General features: G+C 50.2%; 1 protein-coding gene across 1 annotated transcript in view; it reads left to right on the forward strand.

Moving 5' to 3' along the window:
* Window positions 1-22,102, forward strand: part of CES1 (carboxylesterase 1) — a 67,735-nt gene that overhangs the window by 36,723 nt on the left and 8,910 nt on the right. The window contains 7 exon segments of the mRNA XM_029925817.1: window positions 4,489-4,693; window positions 9,858-10,002; window positions 11,814-11,947; window positions 14,237-14,390; window positions 15,836-15,940; window positions 16,887-16,991; window positions 19,516-19,554. Of these exon segments, the coding sequence (XP_029781677.1) occupies window positions 4,489-4,693; window positions 9,858-10,002; window positions 11,814-11,947; window positions 14,237-14,390; window positions 15,836-15,940; window positions 16,887-16,991; window positions 19,516-19,554 (887 nt within the window).

Below are 22,102 nucleotides of genomic sequence, written 5' to 3' on the forward strand. Positions count from 1 at the left end.
TAATATTCCATTGAATGGATAGATCAGACTTGGTTTGTCCATTAATCAGTTGATGGCCACTTGGGTTGTTCCCCCTTGGGGTATTAAGAATAATGCTTCCATTTGTGTCTCGTTTTGTCTGGATATGTTTTCCATGATACCTCGGAGTGGAATCGGTAGGGGTTGGTAAGTCTGTGTTTGATTTCTGAGGAACTACTCAGTTATATCCTAACGCGGACACAGGTTTTTAATTACCTGGTTTTGTCCTTTTTGCAATAGATCACGACTGTCTTTCCTTGTCATAAAAGGGGTGTGCATCACTAGTTTGAGTGAATGCATAGTATTTCCTTAGCCAGCTGTACCAGACCATATTTAACGAATTCCCTTTTGTTGAACATTTAATAATCCCACGAAAGAGGCATTGAGCGTCTAACTTGTGTCCCCAGTAGATACATGACACCTTCCCAGGTATGTTCAGGGCACTTTGTAACTCCCTGTTGCAATGCTTTCACAATGTGCAGTAATCCACTCCGCCTCCCCCCGGCCCGACACCGCGTGTCTTATCTACTCCATGGTGAGCTCCTTGAGAAGGAACATCCCTTGAATTCATCTCTGTGTCCTTATCACCTAGCATGGCACCAGGCTTTGGGTAAATGGAGAATGAATGAATAAGTGAAATAATGAATAAATGGAAGGAAGGATGCATGGGTGATTAGAGCCAGGGACTAGGGAAAGAGTTTACTTGTGGTAAGAGCCTTCTGCCCCAGGACCCCTGCCTGGAGATGCAGTGAGTTCCCTGACCCTGGAGGTATGTGATAGGAGGCTGAGTCACTTGGAGAGAATATTGCAAAGTTGATTTAGACATCGGAAGGGAAACCGGATGAATTTAAGGTGCTTCCAACCTGAGAGCATAGAAGTCCATAGAAAAGAAGCCCAGGCAGCTAAGAGATTTGTCCCGAGTTCTTAGCTGAGCAGCCATGGGGCTGCCAGCTGCTCTAGAAGGTTTCGAGTTTGTTCTGAGGACCTTGGACCAAAGCTTCCCCCACCCTAAAGGCACCCAACTGCTCATGAGTGCTTGGGAAAGTCACAGTGCGCTGAGGTTAGAGTTCTCCAAGGCAGAAACCCTCATGGAACCGGCTGCTGGCTGCGGCCGTGGCTATCTGTAATCAGAGATGTAGTCCTGGCTGTTTGGACCAAAGAGGGTAAACTGAGCAGGCGTGGCTTAGAGGCTAGCCACCCCAACGTCATCGCGGGCTTAGCCACAGAGCGGTGGGGGCGGGTGTGGGACAAGGGGGCTGGACCTGCCCAACCTCTATAAGCTGGTGGACATTTTACTGCCCTAGAGCGGCAGTCCTTCCACGATGTGGCTCTTCGCTCTGGCCTTGACCTCCCTCACCACTTCCACGGCTTGGGGTGAGTCCTTCTGAAATAAAAGAGGGAGGCGCGTTTGGAAATCCTTGCCCAGGCACGAGGTGGGGGAGACGCATTATGGCAAAAGCATGCGGGGCAGGTCCGGTTCTGCAGCAGCCCACGCCCTCTGGACCTGGAGCGCATGAGACCCAGCAGATTCCCGTCAACCTGAGACACAGGGGAGCATGAACACGCCGAGACCGCAGCTGTGTGTCCCGGAAGGCGACCTGCTAACCTCCTGCCTCCAAGATGAGGATTTTGGAGAGCTCAGTTTATTTCCTGCTTGATTATTCATCTGAGTATGGCTAAATCACAGCCACTTGAATCTTAAGCGTACCCCTGGCTTTCTGCTAGTTGCATAAAGCCATTTTGCTTTTAGGAAACACCTGCGTTGGTACCTGTTATCGTAACCCCAAGAAATCTGAAGAGGCTCTTCACTCTTCTGTTACTGTACCAACGCAGGTCTTTCCCAAAAGGGAAGCGGCCTGATGCAACTTCAGAAAATGAGGTGGGGATCGGGGTTACACTTCACTTCCTGCCATTTCGACTTCGGAAAGATTTCATAGGAATGCTCTACTTTTGGATGGCAGGCAGAGAGCCTGGATGGGCTATGGATCCAATGTCTGTGGAATTTAATTACTAGCTGGGTGTCCTTAGACATCCTGCTTTAGTTTTCTGTGCCTCAGTTACCCCCTCTCTAAAATGGGAATGACAGTAGCTACCTCATTAGGCTGTTGTGAAGATAAAAACGGGTTGTTTCTAAAAAGTGCCTGGTATGGAGAGTAGAAAGAAAGAATTCCTAAATAAAGAAGCTGTTTTAAAATGTAGTGTTGTTGTAGAAAACTTGAGGTATGTTAGAGCCAACAGGTCAGCCACTGCCATAGCTTGCTCTTCACAGTTCCCGGGACAGGGAGGCACACCGCCATGTCGCAGGGCAAGGTGATACTCAGCGGGGCTGGAGCTAAGAGGGAGGAGGGAGGCAGTTCAGGCAGGAGCCGTTAACCATGGGCGCCAGGGGAAGGAAAAGTTGAGACAAGATAAGTAGGTTTAGGATTGGGAAACTAGCCAATTTCAGGGAGTTCTCGGGCACAAAGGTGGCCTGCAGTTGTAGGGCTCCTGGCCCTGAAGTGATTAGGGCAGGGTGGCAGCAGCATGGCCTGGGAGAAGGGAAATTGATTTCTATCTCTAGAATTGGCTCACTCTGAGAGGGGCAGTGCCTCTGGGGTCAGCAAGGCCCCAGATGTCAAGCATCAGCATACACAAAATGTAAAACATGATTAACGCGAGAGTATGGCACAAGACCCTGGATGCATCGGTGCCCGTTTATAGGCAGAGAAACAGACTCAACAGAGGGAAATGTATTTGCTCAAGGTCATCTGGAAAATCATGCTCTGGAACCTGTCTTTGTGCCTCATGAACTGAGAGCCAGGGCTGTGACCCTCCAAACCGTGAGGGTCCAAGCCTCATCTGCATTTTATTTTCATTCTGATGGGGACATGGTGGGAAACTTGGAACTGAATATAAGGGCAGAGTAATAACCAAATTAGGAATGGATTATTCCCTTGCTGGTTACCTTGTGGCAAGGCCATCCCAGTTCCACCTTTAGAAAGTCCATACTGGCTGCCTCCATTTCCTCAGCTTCCTCATCTGTAAAATGGGCATATTGTAACTAACTAAAGAAATGACTCCTGAACGTATAGTCTTGGGCATATTGTAAAGATGACCTGGGATGCACATCTGGCACACAGCGAGTGCCCAGTATATAGACATCACCTCTATATTTCTGCTATACAATGAGCGCAAACTACTCCTGTTACCAGAACATGCCTCTCACCCCATCCGCCCACTTTTTCACCCTTGTCGATGGGACTTCTGTCCTCTTCATCTCTCTTGAAGATTATCACTGGATATTCTCCAAAAAGACCAAATCCGGATTCTCCTTTCTTGTTCTGCCCACACATTTTGAAGGAGATGGTGGCCTTTTGTCTATGTCTAGAAGGGAGCAATTGGAAGGTGGCCAGGCTAGAAATGGTTTCAGATGAGAAATTTACATACAGAGGCTGCTTGGGAGATGGGCCGTGATCAAGAGTCTGAACGGCCACTCGCGCATGCAAATCCAGGCAGTCCTATAGCAGGTAGAACCAGGACTGAGCAGGAAGCTTCAGGGAGACAGGTGCGGCTGGGTGGGGAAGATCCAGGGTGGATCAGGTAGGAATCACACCCCCAATCTCTCCTCTGGATGACCCTGCTCAGAACCACCAGAAGAGCTCCCTTCAAGCTGACTGGGTCACTCTGGCACACTTCAGGATTGTTCACTGCCACTCATTTACCCACTAAATAAAGCCCCAGCCGTTAGCCTGGCACTGAGGCCCTCCTGGGACTGAACCTGACTCATTACAGACCCCATCCGCTCCCCATAGACTCCCTTCGCTTTTCCTCAGGCCGGCCCTTCATTGGGCTCTCGGAGCCTCGCCTTGGCACGTTCTCTTCTCCGCTTCATACCTGTACCCCACTCTTCCCTCTGCTGCTTGCTCACGCGCCCCTCCCACTGCCACTCCCAGCTCCAAGTTCACTGTCCCCACGATGCCACCAGCCAGAAGGCCTCCCTGCCTCTTCTGACTCCCGTAGGACCTTACTGGGACCCCTCTCAGGACACAGACCCCCTTGCTTCCCCCCCCCCCCGCCCGAGTGGAGTCAGGTGCATTTATGGCTCATGCTTCCTGCGAGGTTCAGAGATACCGAGAAGAGAGAAGACCTCTTGTTCATCCTCTGGGCCACATGCCGCTCAGTGCCCGGAGCCTGAGGGACACCTGTTTCTAGAGTCTTTTAAGAATGGAACTCAAAAGGGATTCTCAGCAGGTCTTTTTCTTGCATTTCCTTTTTCCTTGATGCTATTAGACCTCCAGTACCAATCTGCTCCTCCAGCTAGTCCTGAGTCAGGAACCACAGTTCACCTGATCTCTTTACAGAGAAGAAACTGAGGCCCATAGGGTTTTGGTGACTCATTCGAGGTCGCATGCTGCAAGCAGAAAACCCAACTGCAGTCCAGGTCAGACTTTTCACCACTGATGCGTTCTCTTTCCTCTGGACGTCCACCAGGGCACCCGGCCTCATCTCCCGTGGCGGACACCGCGCAAGGCAAAGTCCTGGGCAAGTACATCAGCGTGGAGGGGTCTGCGCAGCCCCTGGCCGTCTTCCTGGGAGTCCCTTTTGCCAAGCCTCCTCTTGGATCCCTGAGGTTTGCTCCACCAGAGCCTGCAGAGCCATGGAACTTCGTGAAGAACACCACCTCCTACCCTCCTATGTAAGCAGGCATCTTTTCAGTGGGAATGTTTGCAAAGCCCTGAGTGCCATTGTTCTGAAATCTCTGAGCCGTTGGAGATCCTTAAAAACTTTGCAGAACTCACAGCCTTCTAGAGCCCTTTATTCAACAAACGTGTACTGAGCCTGTTCTAGGATCCTAGGATCCATGAATGGACAGAAAATTATCCCTATGTTCACGGAGCTTGCATTCTAGCGGGGAGAGATAGATAACAAACAAAAAGTATGCAGATTAGTAAATTATGTAATATGTTAGAGTATGATAAATGTCTTGGGAAAGAGAAGTTGAGCCAGTGAGGGAGATCAGATGTAATGATTCTATTTCTTCTTCTGTCTCGAACTTTGCCAAAATTGGGGGGCAGGGTGGGTGAAGGAGATGTGTGGGTGGGGAGTGCTTTGAGGAGTTGGCCGGGGAAGTTCTCAACTCCCAGGTGTGTCTGAATACCTACTCAGGAGCAGAGCAGTGGTTGGTGTGTCCCAATTACCCTGACCAAGCTTGGCAAAGACGCCTGCAGCCGCCTCCCCTCCATTCCAACCTTGGTCATCTCCACAGGGCATTCTGGGAATTTTCAGGGTCCTGATCCTTGCTGCCTTTCTTTCTTCTCTTTTCTTCTCTTCTTTCTCCTTCCCATCCTTCCATTTTTTAAAAAATAATATATGCCAGGGAGCCTTGGCTCAGTTAAGCATCCAACTTTGGCTCAGGTCATGATCTTGCAGTTCATGAGTTTGAGTCCTGTGTTGGGCTCTGTGTGGACAGCTCAGAGCCTGGAGCCTGCTTCGGATTCTGTGTCTTCATCTTTCTCTGCCCTTCCCCTGCTCACGCTGTCTCTCCTCTCTCTCTCTCGAAGATAAATAGGCACTAAAAATTTTAAAAATACATATGCCATTTTTATTTCCTGATTGCAAATGTAATATGTCATAGACTCTGGGTCTAGAGTTCTTGCTTGTCTAGCAAGAAAGTGGGACTCAGGATTAAAATGTGAGAAATGCTTAAGGTCCAGGAGAAGACAAGAACCCTGAGTATGGGCCCTTATTCCATACTTATTAAGATCAGAAGGCTTACAAATGTGGTGGACGTGCACAAAGAAACAATGGAGCTGTGAACGTTAACTCGTGGGCATCAGGGAAAGGGGGTTTTGAAGATCTACGGTGTTGGGGGGTTTAGGTCAATATTAAACAAAATCCTGGCGCATGGGTTGTTAATGCAGCCGTGAAGCGTGTGTCAGACTCTGTATCGGTTATCTCAACTAGCCTTGGGGATAGGAAAGGAAGAGCCAGTTCCGGCAGAGTCAACAAGACACCTTTCTTTTGCTAATTAGCTCCTTAGCTCTGCTCCCGGCAACTTCACCTTGCAGCGGTCTATAGCCCTGTTTACCTGTTTACCTAATTTGGTTCTTCTTTCTTGTGAAAGTAACTTTCTGCTACAGTACTAAATTGGGGGGCGTTTTTGCCCTTAATACCTAAACTTGTTTACCTCATATACATTTATTCTATACTGGGGCTTTGTCCCATCCTCTCTATACCTATTTACCTAATATTGTTTACCCAAATTTGGGTGTGAGCATCCTCTCGCTTTCTAATTCTTTATGCCTTGTTAAACCATCGGTGCAAACCCAGGGAATTCCTAAGCTTATTCCCCACAGTAATACATCCTTACTACAGAAAAGGGAGGAAGTACAGGTAAGTAAAGGTAAGAAAATGAAAATCACATACAATTCCTCCATCTAGAGACAACTGCTATTCACATTCTGAATTCTGCTTTTCTGGCCTTTCATCTGTTGCATATTTTCTCCCTTAAACATAGAACCCATAAGATTCTGCACTCAATTCCAATGCGTGGGCATCTTTTCCCCCGCATCAAGAAACAATTCCCTGACACCAACTGCGTGTCCTACGATTCAACCGATTTTTACACTGTTCTGCCTGGAGATAGGGTCAGATCCCACGAGGCTTCTGTCTGCTTCTGATGCCTGTCACCAGCAGTCCAAGCGATCACCTGTGCTTGTGACCTTGGCTATAAATCACAGGTTCCCATGGCCTCCTTCTATCAATTTGCTAGAATGGCTACTGAACTTGGGAAACTGGTTTATTCACTGGATTACCAGTTTATTACAGGATTATTAAGGGGCATAAATCAACAGCGAAACAAAGAGATCTGTGGAGTGAGGTCTTTTGGGGTTTGGTTTTCGGCACAGTGGCCTTGAAAGTATTCTGGGTCACCAACTTGGGACCCTGTCCTGTGGTTTTTTTGGGGAAGGCTTTGTTACGTAGGCACATGAAACCAGTGACCACTGGGCAGGATTCCACCTCCAGCCTCTCCAGCCTCCCCAGAGGCCAGGGGGCAGGACAGAAAGTTCCAGGCCTTTAATAGATGGTTGGTTTACTTGGCAACCAGCCCCCATCGGAAGTGTGATCAAAAGCCACCTTATTAACCCAACAAAAAAATATCCTTAAAGTTTTCTTCACAGAGGAAATGCCAAGGGTTTTAGGGAGTCTGTTCCAGAAATAGGATGGAGGCCAGATCCACATTTCTTGTGATAAAGCACAGTATCACCTCACACGATAAAGACAGGTTGGATGCCTGCCTTGCTCATTTATAAATATGTCATGAACAGTATTCTCTCTCATCAGATACCATGGCTGAATGGAGCAGCTGCGTGACACTGAGTATTGAATCATAATTTATTTACCCAGGCTCTTATTTGGGGTCATTAAGGTGTTTTTGATAATATAGATAGCGCTGGATGAGCACCCTGCGCCTAAATCTTCACGCATACTAACGAGTATCTTCGCCTAAGTTCGAAGAAATGACATTTCCGAGAAAAAGAGGATGCTCCTTCTGCTAAATTCCTCTTCAGAATCGTTCCTACTGCACCCCTGTTAGTCAGGAGCACCTCCGTTCTCCAGACCTTTGGCAAAGCGCAGGGCGATTAAACAACGCTTTGGGGCCATTGACAGGCAAAATAACAATCATTACTATTATCATTATCATTAGTCTTGCTCTCTATTCCTCATTAATTTGAATACTCGTGGCATTAAACTCTTTTTCTCTCTTTTGACATTTGATTTTCTTCTTTTATGACTATTGAGCTCCTTCCTCCGGGGATCAGGAGAGAGTTCCCTTGGGATGGAAATGAGCTGTCATCGCTGGGGGCTCTGCCACTTACCAGCTGGCACCTGACAGCCTGTCATCCGTCCAGGTGTTCCAGTGCCTCGCCTACCTCACCTGCTTACCGGGGGCAGTGGTACCTGCCTTCTGGTGCTTTGAGATCCAGAAATGCTGCTTATAATGTCCTTAGAAATTTAATGCACTAAGGGGCGCCTGCGTGGCTCAGGCGGTTAAGCAGCTGACTTCAGCTCAGGTCATGATTGCAGCTCGTGAGTTTGAGCCCCATGTCGGACTCTGTGCTGACAGCTCAGAACCTGGAGCCTGCTTCAGATTCTGTGTCTCCCTCTCTCTCTGCTCTTCTGCCACATGTGCTCTGACTCTCTCTTTCTCAAAAATAAATAAATATTAAAAATTTTTAAAAAGAGAAAGAAATATAATGCACTGCATGTGTAGATCTTTCTGGCTCTGTGACCTTGGGTAGTTCTCTAACCTCCCTGTGCTTTGGTTTTCTCAACTGTAAAATGGGTAAATAATAGAATCTATGTTATGGGCTCCTGATGGGAGAATTAAGTGAGTTAGTACCTAAGGAGTAGTTAAAACAGCACCTGGCATGCTGGGAGGACCATCAATATTTAATCTATGTTGGATCTTTAAGATCTGTTATTAGGCAAACCAATGGGGCTTGCCTGAGTTGAATAGATTCTTAGTATGTCGGGGCTGCAAGATCCTTTTTTTTAAATTTATTTTTTATTTTTTGTAAATGCTTATTTATTTTTGAAGGAGAGAGAGACAGAGCATGAGAATGAGAGGGGCAAAGAGAGAGAGGGAGACACAGAATCCAAAGCAGGTTCCAGGCTCTGGGCTGTCAGCACAGATCCTGACGCAGGGCTCGAACTCACGAACCACAAGATCGTGACCCAGTGGACCCTTCTTTTTTTTTTCCATGTTTATCTTATTCATGTTGAGAGAGAGAGAGCACAAGCAGGGGAGGGGCAGAGAGAAAGGGAGAGAGAGAATCCCAAGCTGACTCCGTGCTGCCGCTGCAAAGTCCCACGTGGGACTCCATCTCGAGAACAACGAGATCATTCATGACCTGAGCTGAAATCAAGAGTCGGACGCTTAATGGGCTGAGCCACCCAGACGCCCCCTGCCAGAGGCTTATAGACATCACTTCCCTCACAGAGACCTGGCCGATTCAAGCCAAAGCGGGCAAGGCCTTCACCCCAGGTCTCCCAGAGAATTAGTGAGGGAGGCGGGACTAGAACACAGTTCTCCTGCTATGGCCCCACAAATATTTCATCCCTGGCCTGTCTGCCATTTGAGTGCCTTCTCAGGGATCGTGTAAGTCTACCACGAACTAGAACACGCTTACCTGGTGGAGGACACGTTTGCGGGAACACGGAGAGCTGGCGTGTCTCCGGGCCACGTAGGAAATTGTCCTCTGGTTGCAGGATTCGCGCACAGAGAGTCATGACACCGAGGCTTTTCTTCCCAGGAAGCAAATTTTATTCCTGCCGGTGCCGCTCAGTTGGGTTCCTACCCAAAGAACTGAGCCGCCCACGTCACACGGCATGGTTTTTTTAAAATACATTTTCTATTTCTTTGTCTCCCATATATGGCAACACACATAAACATGCAGTTTTATTGAGTTGTCTCTGTCTACAAGGTCCTGGGAACTGTAGGCACCTGGGCGCACATCCAGGTGACCTTGAAGTCTCCCCTCTTTTTCTCTCTCCTTAGGGAGGGTCCCTACCACACTCTCCCAGGGGGTCAGCACACTGGCAGCTTCCTCTCCTTGATCCAGGGCATCTCAAAGCCTCCAGGAAAGGGGGAGGTGCCAGGCCTTTTTACCATACACAGTCTTGAGAGACCTCAGTGAGCCTCAGGGCCCCCACCTCCCCCGAGAGAGTCTCTGAACCATTCCAATGTCTCCAGCCTGGTAAGAACAACCTTACTTACCAGCCTAAACCTGCCTGCCCAAGGCCTGTCCTAACCACAGAGGACACCTTGCTCTGAAGTTCCTCTTTCTTGTCCCCAGGTGCTCCCAGGACCCTGTGGGAGGGCAGGTGCTCTCTGAACTCTTCACCAACAGAAAGGAAAACATTCCTCTCAAGTTTTCCGAAGACTGCCTGTACCTGAATATTTACACTCCTGCTGACTTGAGGAAGAAAAGCAGGCTGCCGGTAAGCAGAAGCTTCCAGCACTGGTGCAGATGACAAGAGGGTGAGGGCAGCTGAGGTGGGGGCTTTTTCAGGGACCCCCTGCTTCCCCTACCCCCCACAGTCTCTATACCTCGGTTTCCCCTGGTGACAGACATAGGGCCTTTGGGGGAGTTTGCTATGACCCCATCATGCACGTTGTGGTTTTGCCAAATCATTTCTTGCTGAAAGAAAAACAAGAATGATTACTCTTAGAGCTAAGCCAACAGCCCAACCCTGCCTTTACATGTAGAGAAACTGAGGTCCAGAAAGGGGGAGGTGAGATCCCGCTGTGGGATTAGCAGGAGGAGAGCATGGGCCTTCTGAATTGCAACCCAGTGCTCCTTGGCAGACTGAGAAAGGAGCCTGCGGGTGATCTTTCCTGGGCACCTAGGACGCTTCTCTATCAACTTCAGGGTCGCCTGAGAGACGTTAGGGGCAGAGCCCGGGGCAATCCAAGGAGCTCTTTCTTTTGCCTCCTGTCAAATATCTGGGACTTCATTGTAGTTAATCTCCTTTTGTAATTGTCACTGGCATGGACTCATGACCCAATGAGTCAGCATTTCCAGAATAAAGAAGGCCCTGAGGTGGGGCGCCTCTGGGACTCAAGCTGGGGCTTGGAGGAAGGGCTCCTGGCCAAGGAGGTGGTCCCTGGGGTGGAGAGGCGTGCAGATGTTTGAACAAACCTTCTCCCAGCAGCGCACCTGCCATGATGCCCAGGAGCGGGGTGGGAGGGCGCCTGTGGACTCTGAGCAGAAGCTAGCACCCATATGCTCGGCTCAACGAGACGGAACATTTCCCGCCTTCATTCATCCATTGCTCTGTTATGTGCTCAGGGCCCGCACATGCATGGCTACGACTGGGGGTTAGGACAACGGAGGGACAAAAAACCGCCACCAGATAGCCAGACTGGGTGGGTCAAGTCCTGCTTCTGTGTATTAGCTGTGACCTCAGGCAGGTTAAATGCCTCAGTTTTCTTGTCTGCTAATGGGACAGCATTTGTCCCTGCCTCGTGGAACGGTACTCTGCACAGTTGTGTTACAAATATTCTCTCTCTCTCTCTTTTTTTTTTTTTTTTGGTAGCTTATTATTTGCTGGGGTGGCTTGGTCAGTTAAGCGTCCGACATCAGCTCTTTGGCTCTGGGTCAACTGAGCCACACAGGCACCCCTAACCTGATGAACTTCTCACAGTTCGTGAGTTCGAGCCCCGCGTCGGGCTCTGTGCTGACAGCTCAGAGCCTGGAGCCTGCTTCAGAGTCTGTGTCTCCCTGTCTCTCCGACCACCCCTCCTCATGTTCTGTATCTCTCTGAAAAATAAACATTAAATTTTTTTTAAGTTTATTGTTTATTTTAAGAAAGAGAGAGAATCCCAAGCAGGCTCCCTGCTGCCAGTGCATAGCCTGACGCAAGGCTCCATCTCACCAACTTCGAGAGCATGACCTGAGCTGAACTTGGACGCTTAACTCATTGAGCCACCCAGGCGCCCCCCACAAATTATTTTTTATTAATAAGATTATTACAGAATTATTTATAAAGCATTTTTACTTCCTGGCTGTGTGAGCGCTTACATGCCAGAAGCAAGCGTTATGTACAGAGTGGGGTGGCGGCCCGGGCCCCAGTTGGGAGCACAGAGGAAAAGAGCACCTGCCTGCTCCCACTTTGCTGGGGACTGGTGAGCTTCAGGGACTGGCCTCCCTGCGTCACGGCCAAGAGGTGGGCGACCAAACCGACACCGTCTTGAGGTCCTTCCCAGCCGCGCTTCCTCTAACCAGTCTGGTTGCTTCCTTCCTGTCCAGGTGATGGTGTGGATCCACGGAGGGGGTCTGATACTGGGCGGGGCATCAACCTATAGTGGACAGGTCCTCTCTGCCCATGAAAACGTGGTGGTGGTGACCATTCAGTACCGCCTGGGCATCTGGGGATTCTTCAGGTAAGATACTGGACATTCTTGACTGCGCACTGGCCCCCAAAGCCAGGCTGCAAGCCTGCAGCTCTGGCCATGTCGGCCCTCAAGGTGACCTTTGCCAGGTTCCCTAGTGAAGCATCCAACTTCTCTGCTCCCCCAGCCACACTGGTCCATTTGCTTCTGGTATATTCTCTCTACCTGAAATGCCTGCACTACCTAATGAACTTCTTCCTTCTTTTTTATGTTTATTTATTTTTGAGGGGGGAGGAGCAGAAAGAGGGGGACAAAGGATCTGAAGCGGGCTCTGTGCTGAGAGCAGACCTTGATGCGGGGCTTGAATTCACGAACCGTGAGATCGTGACCTGCTCCGAAGTCAGACGCTCAACTGACGGAGCCGCCCAGGCACCTCTACCTGATGCACTTCCATTCATTCTGCAAGGTCCAACCCAAATGTTACACTCTCTGAAGTACTCCTCTCTTTTTCACTTGTGCTGTCCCAACACCCTGCACACATTTGTTAGGATAGTGGAGAGTGGAGCACTTGCACACCTGACCTCATGGGAGAGGAAGGAAGGAGCCAGATGGGGCAAGAACTCGGTGCGTCTGAGGGTGTGGCTGGAGCTGGAAGCTGGCAGTTGCCAGTGGATGACCCCCCCCAATCCCCCCGCCGGGAGGAGTGTCAGGGCGTCCCTTCCTGTGTCCTTTTTTGAGATTCAGCACGTGCCTGAGTGAAAAAGGCAGTGTCTTCCGCACTGAGTGTCCACGGGGCAGGAGCCAGCTTTCCTGCAGGATACAGTTACTGTGAGCCTTTTCTGAGTTTCCCAGCCACAGCACCTCTGACTCTGAGAAGGCGGATGGGTGGGCTGGGGGAGGGGTGGACTTCTCCCAGGAAAGACCCCCAGGGCTGGAGGAGGGCTACCCCAGGTGAGTCCCGTCCTGGATGCATCCATGGCCCGTCTCTCTGCTCCCCATTACAGTCAAACTGCTACATTAGCCCTTCCTGCTTCTGCTGCGCCTCCTGGTCCGTCCTCTGCCCACCCCACTCCGGTCAAAGTTCCTCTCCAAACACGCCCCAGTGTTCTGGGCAAGGTCACCAGAAACCCAGCTGCTCTTGGGCCAGCCTTGGCAGCATCCACACATGACTCTTCACACGTGATCCTCTGGCCTCCGAGCGATCACTGGCTGCCCGGATGATCTCAGAGGCCATGTTCAAAGCTCCCGATTTCAGCCCCTGCCTCTCCTTGGAAATCCAGATGTTCAGTGCATCAACTAGCACCTCCACTGGATGGCTGAAGGGTCCCACGCTGCATGGGGACAAACTTAACCCTTGACCCCCACTGCTCCTGCCCCCACACTTCCCTACTCTCCCCACAGCGCCTCCTGCCGGCCCCTGGCAGCCCCACCCTCCACCTGCTCCAGATAGAAGACTCGACTTGTCTTTTCCTCACTCCCCACATCCAGTTGGGGTCAGCAAATCCTCTTGGTTCCACCTTCAAAATATATTCAGGATCCAACCACTTCTCACCTCCACCCTGCCCCCTAATCAAAGCCCTCTGTGTCTCTCTCCTAGATAATTGTAATAACCGCCTACTTTTATAACCCTGCTACTTGGATGCTGGGTCTGATCCACACAGTAGCCAGAGTGCTCATTAAAGACATAAATGAAATCTCATCATTGCCCTGAAATGGATCCCCACATTACTAACAATGACGTCGGAAGTCTTACCAAAGCCCACCGAGCTCTTTAGCTGCTTGTTTGACACTCATACTTTTGTCCACTGGACCCCAGGGCCTTTGCACTGGCTCTTTTTTCAGCCTGGAACTCCATCCTTTGGATATGTGCAAGGCTCGTGAGCTCATCCATTCAGGTCTCTACTCAGATGCTACCACCGCAAAGAGGGCTTTCTTGGTCATGTGATCTGCGATAGGAGCCAGCTGCTCCACCCCCACTTTTCCCTCACCCTGTTTTGTTTTTCCCGACTTTTGCTGCCCAACATCATATTCTGTATTTATCTGTTTGTGTGTGATCTGTAGTGTGAGCTCTGTACAGTCCGAGATTCCACCTGCCTTGTTCTCAGATGTGCTCCTAGCTCTTAGAACAGCGTTTTGCAAAGAGTAGACCCTCGGGAGATGGACTCTGGAGTCCTGCAGCAGATCGAGGCCACAGGAATGAAGGCAGGAGCGGACCCGGTGTCAGGGCTGTGGAGGCCCAGTATTTCCCAGGAGGCTCACATAGAACCCCAGCCTCGTCTGCGGTCCTGTGAGCCCTGCCATGAAGTCTGTGCTCACCTCCCCCCCACCCCATTCTTACAGCACAGGGGACGAACACGGCCGGGGAAACTGGGGTCTCTTGGACCAGGTGGCCGCGCTTCGCTGGGTCCAGGAGAACATTGCCAACTTTGGAGGGGACCCAGGTTCCGTGACCATCTTTGGAGAGTCAGCAGGAGGTGTAAGCGTCTCTGTTCTTGTAAGTGTTCCTGGCCTCGATCTAGCTGTTGATGCGACTCCTTGGAGCCTTTTGTCCTGTTGGCACCTTCCCTTCCAAGACCTGGATCCAGGGCTGCCCCTGCTCTGCACGGCATTGGGCGGTGGAGAGCTAATGGCCGAACTCTCCTTGGCCCCCAGGAGGCTCAGAGCCCAGACTGGTGTCTTGGGGCCTTGAGAGTCTCCAGCCCCAACAGTGATGTTCCTCCTCGTCTAATGCAGCTGGCCTCCAGCCCTGTCTCTCCTTCCTACTCGTCTTAACATTAGGACTCACTTCTCATCTGGCACGCAGGGGTGAGCATAGATGATGAATGAGAGTTGGACAGGGTGTCCTTGTTCGGCCTGAAGCCAGGTCTGCATGTCAGGGGATGTGAGCACTAAGAGCAGGGCAGAGGTGGAACCGGGCTGGGGGGAGCATGTGACCGGGGAAGGGGTGGTGGGAGTGGGGATGGGAGGGGATGGGGCAGCCGTGTGCACCCCTGGGGCCCCCGGGGGCCTGGTGTGGGGGATGGGGCTGCGGGGCCACTGAGAGAAGCAGGGACGGAAACCAGGGGACCAGTGCTCGGAGCCGCTACACAGCCTCCAGCCCCCTCACTATTGAGCGGAAGACCAGCACTATTGCTGCGTTTTTAACATGCTGATTGGTTTCCTTGTAGGATTCCCAGAAGGAAATGTTTTTATATTGTAGTAAGTGGAGAAATAGGAAAAGTACGGATAAACCCAAAGAAGGAAAAGTTCATCCATAACCCCATTTCCCACCGTGGACATTTGACACTTACTTTTCTAGTTTTTCCCCCCACAATTTGCTCACTCTATCTATCTATCTATCTATCTATCTATCTATCTATCTATCTACCTACCTACCTATCTTATTATCCATCTCTGTGATTGATCTATTTATCATCTATCTACCTACCTAAGATTTTTTTTTCAACAAAAGCCTTCCTTAGCATAGGAAGTCACAGAAACATTTCCCTGAACATTAAGCACTCTTCATTTTGTTGTAGATTCCGTGGTATTCCATGGTCTAGATTTGCACAGTATTCCACAGCAAGAACGGGAAATGGCTTATTCACTCAATTTCATGACATTGGAATCGCTTTTCTTAGGATAAATCCTGAGTAACGGAAATGGGGAATCGGAACCGTGTCTTTAAGGTGTGCTCAGGCATTGCCACCTGTCTTTAAACACGTCCGGTTCTTACGATCAGCGTGTGCTGCACATGCCCTCTCTTTCCCCCACTCTGTGCTGCTGGCTCTCTCCGGCTAAGGTTCTTGGAGAAGCCTGGGACTGGGCCAGGCTGGGCAAGGACCTGTCTACTGAGCGCCAGGGTCTTCAGGGGACGGGCCAGGTAGGGCTGTGGACAAGGTAGCTTTGACGACCCCTCCACATGAGCATTAAGTCTCTTTGTGTCCCCCCTCCTGCCAGGTGGTATCTCCGCTGGCCAAGAACCTCTTCCACAGGGCCATCTCGGAGAGTGGTGTGGCCCTCTTGTCTATCCTGGTCAAGAAAGACATGAAGGATGCAGCTCAGGTGGGTCACGCTTGTTGCCTGACATCCTTTGCTCTGCTCTCTTGGAGTCTTCCCGCCATGGTGTCCAGAGTCACAGAAGTGGAGGGGCAAGGAGACACTGAGCCAGCCTCCCAGTTCTACTGCCGAGCAGAGGGGGGCGGAGAGTGGAAGCAGCTTGCCAAGGGCGATGAGTGACCGGGGCAAAGCAGGGATTCGAGCGCGTGACTCTGGACTGCCAGCATGGTGCGCTGTCCTCTGAGCACCCTTCCCAGAGTGTGCCAAGGTGGGGTGCCGGGCCACACAGCGGGCAGCTCCCACATCTGGTCTCTCTCAGGGTCTCAGTTCTAGTGAACCCACTAGCAGCAGGTGGGCCTGGAGTGGCTTCTCCTTAAATGCCTCATGGCTGGGGTGGGTTCCTAGAGAATTCATTCATTCATTCATTCATTCATTCATTCATTCACTCACCACATAATTTTGGTGTAATCAGACATCTAACAGCCTCATGAATTTTGTTTTGTAATGGAGACGACAGATTAACGATTACATAAATCACACAGATGATAAAATCTCAGCTGATAAGAACAATAAAGTAGAGGCGTCTGATGTTATAATGCAATCCAAAAGAAGGGCATAGGGTGAGGTTATCACGAGCCAACGGCTTCCTGAAATGAAATCTGAAACGCCACAGTGTGGTTCTGGATCCCGTGCTCTTACGCCCCACTCTGGGCTCCTTCCCTTGAGACGCTCAGCTTGGAGATCCTTGTGCCCATTTTAACAGAGATCGGGTAAAGGGGACAGGGCTGGTCTAATTGGCCCGATGGGACCCAGGACCCCCACCCGCTGGTCTAGTGTATGGTCTGCTCCCCCCTGCTGTCTTTAAAAATGAAGATTGGGGTAGAACAGCTTTTTGTGGATGGAGGGAAGGGAGCTGGCTCTTGAATTCTGCTGTTGCTTGTGACCTCTGCAGCAAATAGCCGTCTTTGGCGGGTGTAAGAGCACCAGCTCAGCTGTCATGGTTCACTGCCTCCGCCAGAAGACGGAAGAGGAGCTCCTGGAGATATCACTGAAGATGGTGGGTGTACCCTTTCTCAGGCCGCACCAGCACCCCGCCCTGTAATCCGGGCCCCAGGCTTCATTATTTCGGCAGTTCCCTTGACCCAGAAAACTGCCTGGGACAGTGCCAGCCTCTGGATCTGAATGGGACTTTCTTTTATTCTTTTTAAATTTTAGAGAGGGGGAGAGTGTGCAAGCTGGGGAGAGGGGCAGAGAGAGAGAGAGAGAGTCTTAAGTAGGCTCCATGCTCAGGGCAGAGCCCAAGTTGGGCTCGACCCCACAACCCTGGGATCATAACCGGAGCTGAAACTAGAGTCAGATGCTCATCTGACTGAGCCACCCAGGTGCCCCTCTTTTTTTTCTTTTTTATTATGAAATGTCTCAAACATTTGCAAAGTTGAAAAATGGCCTAATGAGCAAATTATAAAAAAAGTCTCACCTCAATCAAAACTTACTATTTTCCCATTCTTGTTTCCAGATGTATTTGTAAGAACTTAAGCATTACATATTCCCAGAGATAACTACTGTTCTGAATTTTGAGGATGGCATATTAAGAACAAAGATTTTAAGGAAGGCTGTCACAATTTATCTTGCTTAATTTAGAAACCATCTCCATTACATCCCAGTGGTGGCCCAATTTTCTAGTTTTTCTGAGACTCTTCCTCGATTGTGAGTCTAGAATAACCATCCATCTGCTCACCTAGCCAGCCAGCCCCCACCCATCCATCAATCCATTCATCATCTTATTCACCTATTCATCCACCAGTCTGTCCAATTCGTCAATATTTTTTATCAGTTTAATATCAATCCATCCATAACTTGCATTCATTTCAGTCATCTCTACATTACCCATCCACCAGGTATCTTCACCGATCATTCAACTATCCAAAATCTATCCAAAATCCCTCACCTAGTTATTGTTCATCTATCTACCAATCCAACTGACTCACTTATACACCATGTACTGACCCATTCCATCCATCATCTACATCCATTCATCCATCTCTCCATCCATTCCTCCTAGGTGTATGGACAGGGGTAATTGGATGGGTGATGCGAACATTAATCAGATACAGTCCTTGCTTATGAGGAAACATTCATAAGAGCAGGGATGCTTCGCAGAGGAGGGACATTTGAGGACTGATGCATGGCTATGACACTGTGTCATCACAAGGACACCCAGAGAATACAACACGTAGGCCCAAGGGGAACTATTCCCTCTGTGGGGGAAGGGTATGAATGTGAGCTATGGAGTAGCCTGAGCCCCTCAACTCTCATCTGGACCCTCAGCCTCTGAGGAAATTCCTGGACCCCTAGGGCTAGGTCTCTGGCACTGGACTCCATTTTATTTCCTGGCTTGACTCCAGCATGGCCTTGGGGCTTGGATCTTGGTTTCTTAGGCTTAAATATGGTGACCATTGCATTTAAAGAATAAAAGCACTACCATTGGAAAGAGGTAGATTTATTTCAGCAATTCTCCACTGACTTAAGAAGATCTAGCTTATAAGGAGAGACTTGGTGATTTTGAGAAAATCCAGAGACTTAACAGCCCATGTTATCTTTCTGAGATGGTGTGGAGTATCTTCCCAAAACACACACACACACACACACACACACACACACACACACACACACACATGCACGCACGCACACAGACACACATACACATGCCCACAGACCTGCGTACACACACACACATCCTGACTGGTCAGGCTACAGCTCATAATAAAGAACCCCTTACTGTCACTTGCCTGTTGGCTACAGTGTAGCAAATATTCAGCAATGCCGAGGAGGGGTGTTTTTCAGTGAAGTTCACGTGGGGTGAATTTCAGTGAGCTTGTGTAAGTCAGGACTTTCTGATACAAGAAGAGACTCCTCTCAGAGTGCCTTGAGTGGAAAAGGAAATGTGTTGTCACAAAATCTTCATGAAACTACTGAAAACTAAACCACCGTTCAGGAATACATGGTGTCAGGCATGGCTGGATCCAGATGCACATATGATATTATTAAGAATATACCTGCCTTATTCTTCAGCTTTTTTTTTCTCCCTCTCAAGCAAGTTTGTCCCTTGAGGAGGTTAAAGATGGCAACAGCATCTAGACTTACATTCCTATCCATTTAGAAACTTTCACAATAATGCCAGCAAAAGTTTGGGGCGGGGGTAAAGTTTATTGGAGTAACCTGGACCTGTGCCCATTCCTGAACTAATCTCTGGTAGGGGAGATGGGGCACCCAGGTCGCATCCAGATGCCCAGGTTTGTGGAGTGAGAGTGGGAAAGAAGGAGGTCCCCCAAAGGGGTAGTGTTGTGTGAGGGAACAAGCAGGGGAAAGGGAAGGAGGTCAGGGCAGTTTCCCCCAGTGCTCCCCTCCCGCCTCCCATCCTACACCCGGGGCCCTGCTCAGTGGAGCCAGTGTCCAGCCCACTTCCTCTTGGGCCAGCCAAGGCGGCACCAGGAGGGAGAACCTGACACCTTTGGCTCACCTCTCATGGCTTTTGTCCCTAGAAGCTTTCTCATCCACACTCTCTGCCTTTGTCTTCACAGAAATTTTTCACTATTGATTTATACGGAGACCCCAGAGAGGTAAGCACTTTTGGTTTCTTGATTACAAGTTTTAACTCTTGACACCTTTAAGCTCTAGTCAAATATGAATGAATGAACCCTCCCTTGCGGCCTCTTGGTAACTCCTTGTGTTTACATTGTTGGGGCTCAGAGAGGGGCAGTGGCCTGTGTGGGTAACACAGCGAGGTGGACTGGAATGGGTTCTCCTGATTCCCAGCCCAGAGCTCCCTGGCCCCAGCCTACCGCCCACTTCTTGTTTACATTTCCGGCTCCCAAAAAGGCCCCTCAGGAGAGGGCCGGGACTAGAAACTTCCACAAGGGGTGGCAGAGATAGCTGGATGAGGCGTTTCTGCAGGAGCCTTCGCTGAGGAGCCCCCGTCTTTCCCAGGAGGCTGCGGGGTTGATTAGCTACTCTGTCTGCAGGGCCTTCCGGAACGGGCTGAGAATCTCAGTCCTGAGGGGACCCCGCCCCCCTCCCACCACACCTGAACTCCGGCCTCCTCCTCTCCTACCGTGCACCACCGTGACAGGTTCTGAGGCATTAACTGCAGCATGTACAGCCCTGTGCTCCCCCTGGAGATCTTAGCGCCTATTTTAAAAGGTGCTCTGAGGATTCAAGGAGGTTCATTCATTCATTCAGCAAAGATTTAATTAGCATTTCCTGCGTGAAAGGACCTGATTGATGAGCTGGGGAAACAGCAATGGAATGGGCAAAAACAGATACAATCCTCTGCAGTCTTGGAGTGAGGGTGAGAAATGGGGATAGATTGTGGTTTGAATCTGCATCGCAGAGTCAGGGAAGGCTCAACAAGCAGGTGACCTCCGCGCCAACCTCTGGAGGTGGAGAGGAAGGCAGCTGTTAGGAAAACTGGAGGGAGAGTGTCGGAGGCAGAGGGAACGGTAACTGCAAAGGTCCTGAGGCAGGAGGCCAGTGTGGCTGGTGTGGAAGGAGTAGGAGGAAAGAACAGGCTTGAAGCCAGAAAGGAAAGGGAGGTGGGGGTGGTCCCTTTAAAGGAATTTGATTTTGATTTCAAGTGAGATGGGGAAGTCTTGGGAGCGATTTAAACAGAGGAGTGACGTCACCTTGGGTTTGACAAAACGGCTCTTTTTGCTGCATTGAAATGGATGGTAGCGAAGGGTAGGCAGTCCAAGGGGGGCCGGCTGGGAGGCTGCCATAGTCGAGGCCAGAGGTCATGGAAGCCTGGGCCGGGCCCAGAGCAGAGGAGTGGTGAGACGGTAGGGTGGCATCTGGATATTTTTCAAGTCATGGCTGGTTGGAGTTGCTAATGGATAGGATGTGGGGCAGAAGAGAAAGAGGGGGTGCAGCTTCGCCCCCGGGATTTTGACCTGAGCCTGGGAATGCCTGAGGCCAGCCCAGGGCAGCCACTTGGAAGTGATAGTATCGTTCTTGGTCTTGCTTGTTCGTCAGACTCCACGGGATGCCACCTTGATCAGATCAGGGCCCCGCTGTCCCTCTCCTTACTTTGATTGTTGTCCACGTCTGCTTCCCCACCACCCTTGTCCCCCAGTGCTGCAGATGACCCTTGTGAACACAGGTCAGGGCATGTCACTTCCTTCTGAAAAGGCTGACCCTTCTTATGAGACAAATGCCCTCCCCCCATGTAGTCATCCCTTCAGAACATGTCTGTATTGAGCTGCCTCCGTGACCAGGCGCCCTGCTGGGCATTCTGCCTGGGTTCAGTCCCGACACGTCTCACGGATGACAAAACCGAAGCACAGACGGATGAAATAACGTTCCTGAGTTACCAGCCAGGAAGTGGCAGGGCCATGGTTCAAGTCCAGGTAGTCAGGCTCCAAAACCCACTCTCTTGATAAAAACTGTGGCCAAATACCCAGTATCACCATGCCCAGAGCCAGCTGCCTGGCTGGTGACGTGCAGCAGGGGCTGCCACCTCTGTGCCCGTATAACTGATCATCATCAAGGGTAACACCGAAAATGGAGACATTTTCAGTGTAATGCGAGCCCATGCCTGATGCTTTCATTCATGCTTTTCCTCTCTAAAAAGGAATCAGGTTTCCGTTTAGGCATCTTGAGTGATGGAGAGCTCACTACCTCCTCGAAGCGAACTATTTATCAATAGCAGCTTGTGTTTCATCAAATATGGACAGATAAATACAATCAATTCCTATTAATTGTGAATTCTGTATTTGTGAATTCACCTACTCACTAAAATAAATGTGTGACCCCCAAATTGATACTCCTGACACTTTTTACTGTCATTCCTGGACACGGAGTGACAGGAAGCCCGAGTGACGGTGGGTGTCAGACTAATGACCCGTGGCCTTCTCCCTGTCTACTTAGTGCCACATTTCCCGCATTTCTGTGCTTGCTGTTGATGGTTCCGCTGTTCCCCGAGGGGGCCTGCTCCTGAGGGCTCATTCAAGGCTGTGAAGCACCTTCCTGGGTTAGATCAGCTCCGATTGGGGCGGCTGACTGTGCTGTGGGCTGTGAGTTCAGCAGTAAGGGGTCAATAAGGCGCATCCAGGAACAGGAAGGGCCAACGTACCAATCCGTCTGTGAGGCTGCTTGGGAAAGTGCTAACATAAC

This window comes from Suricata suricatta, chromosome 16, assembly GCF_006229205.1.
Source record: "Suricata suricatta isolate VVHF042 chromosome 16, meerkat_22Aug2017_6uvM2_HiC, whole genome shotgun sequence".
NCBI classification, from domain to species: Eukaryota; Metazoa; Chordata; class Mammalia; order Carnivora; family Herpestidae; genus Suricata; species Suricata suricatta.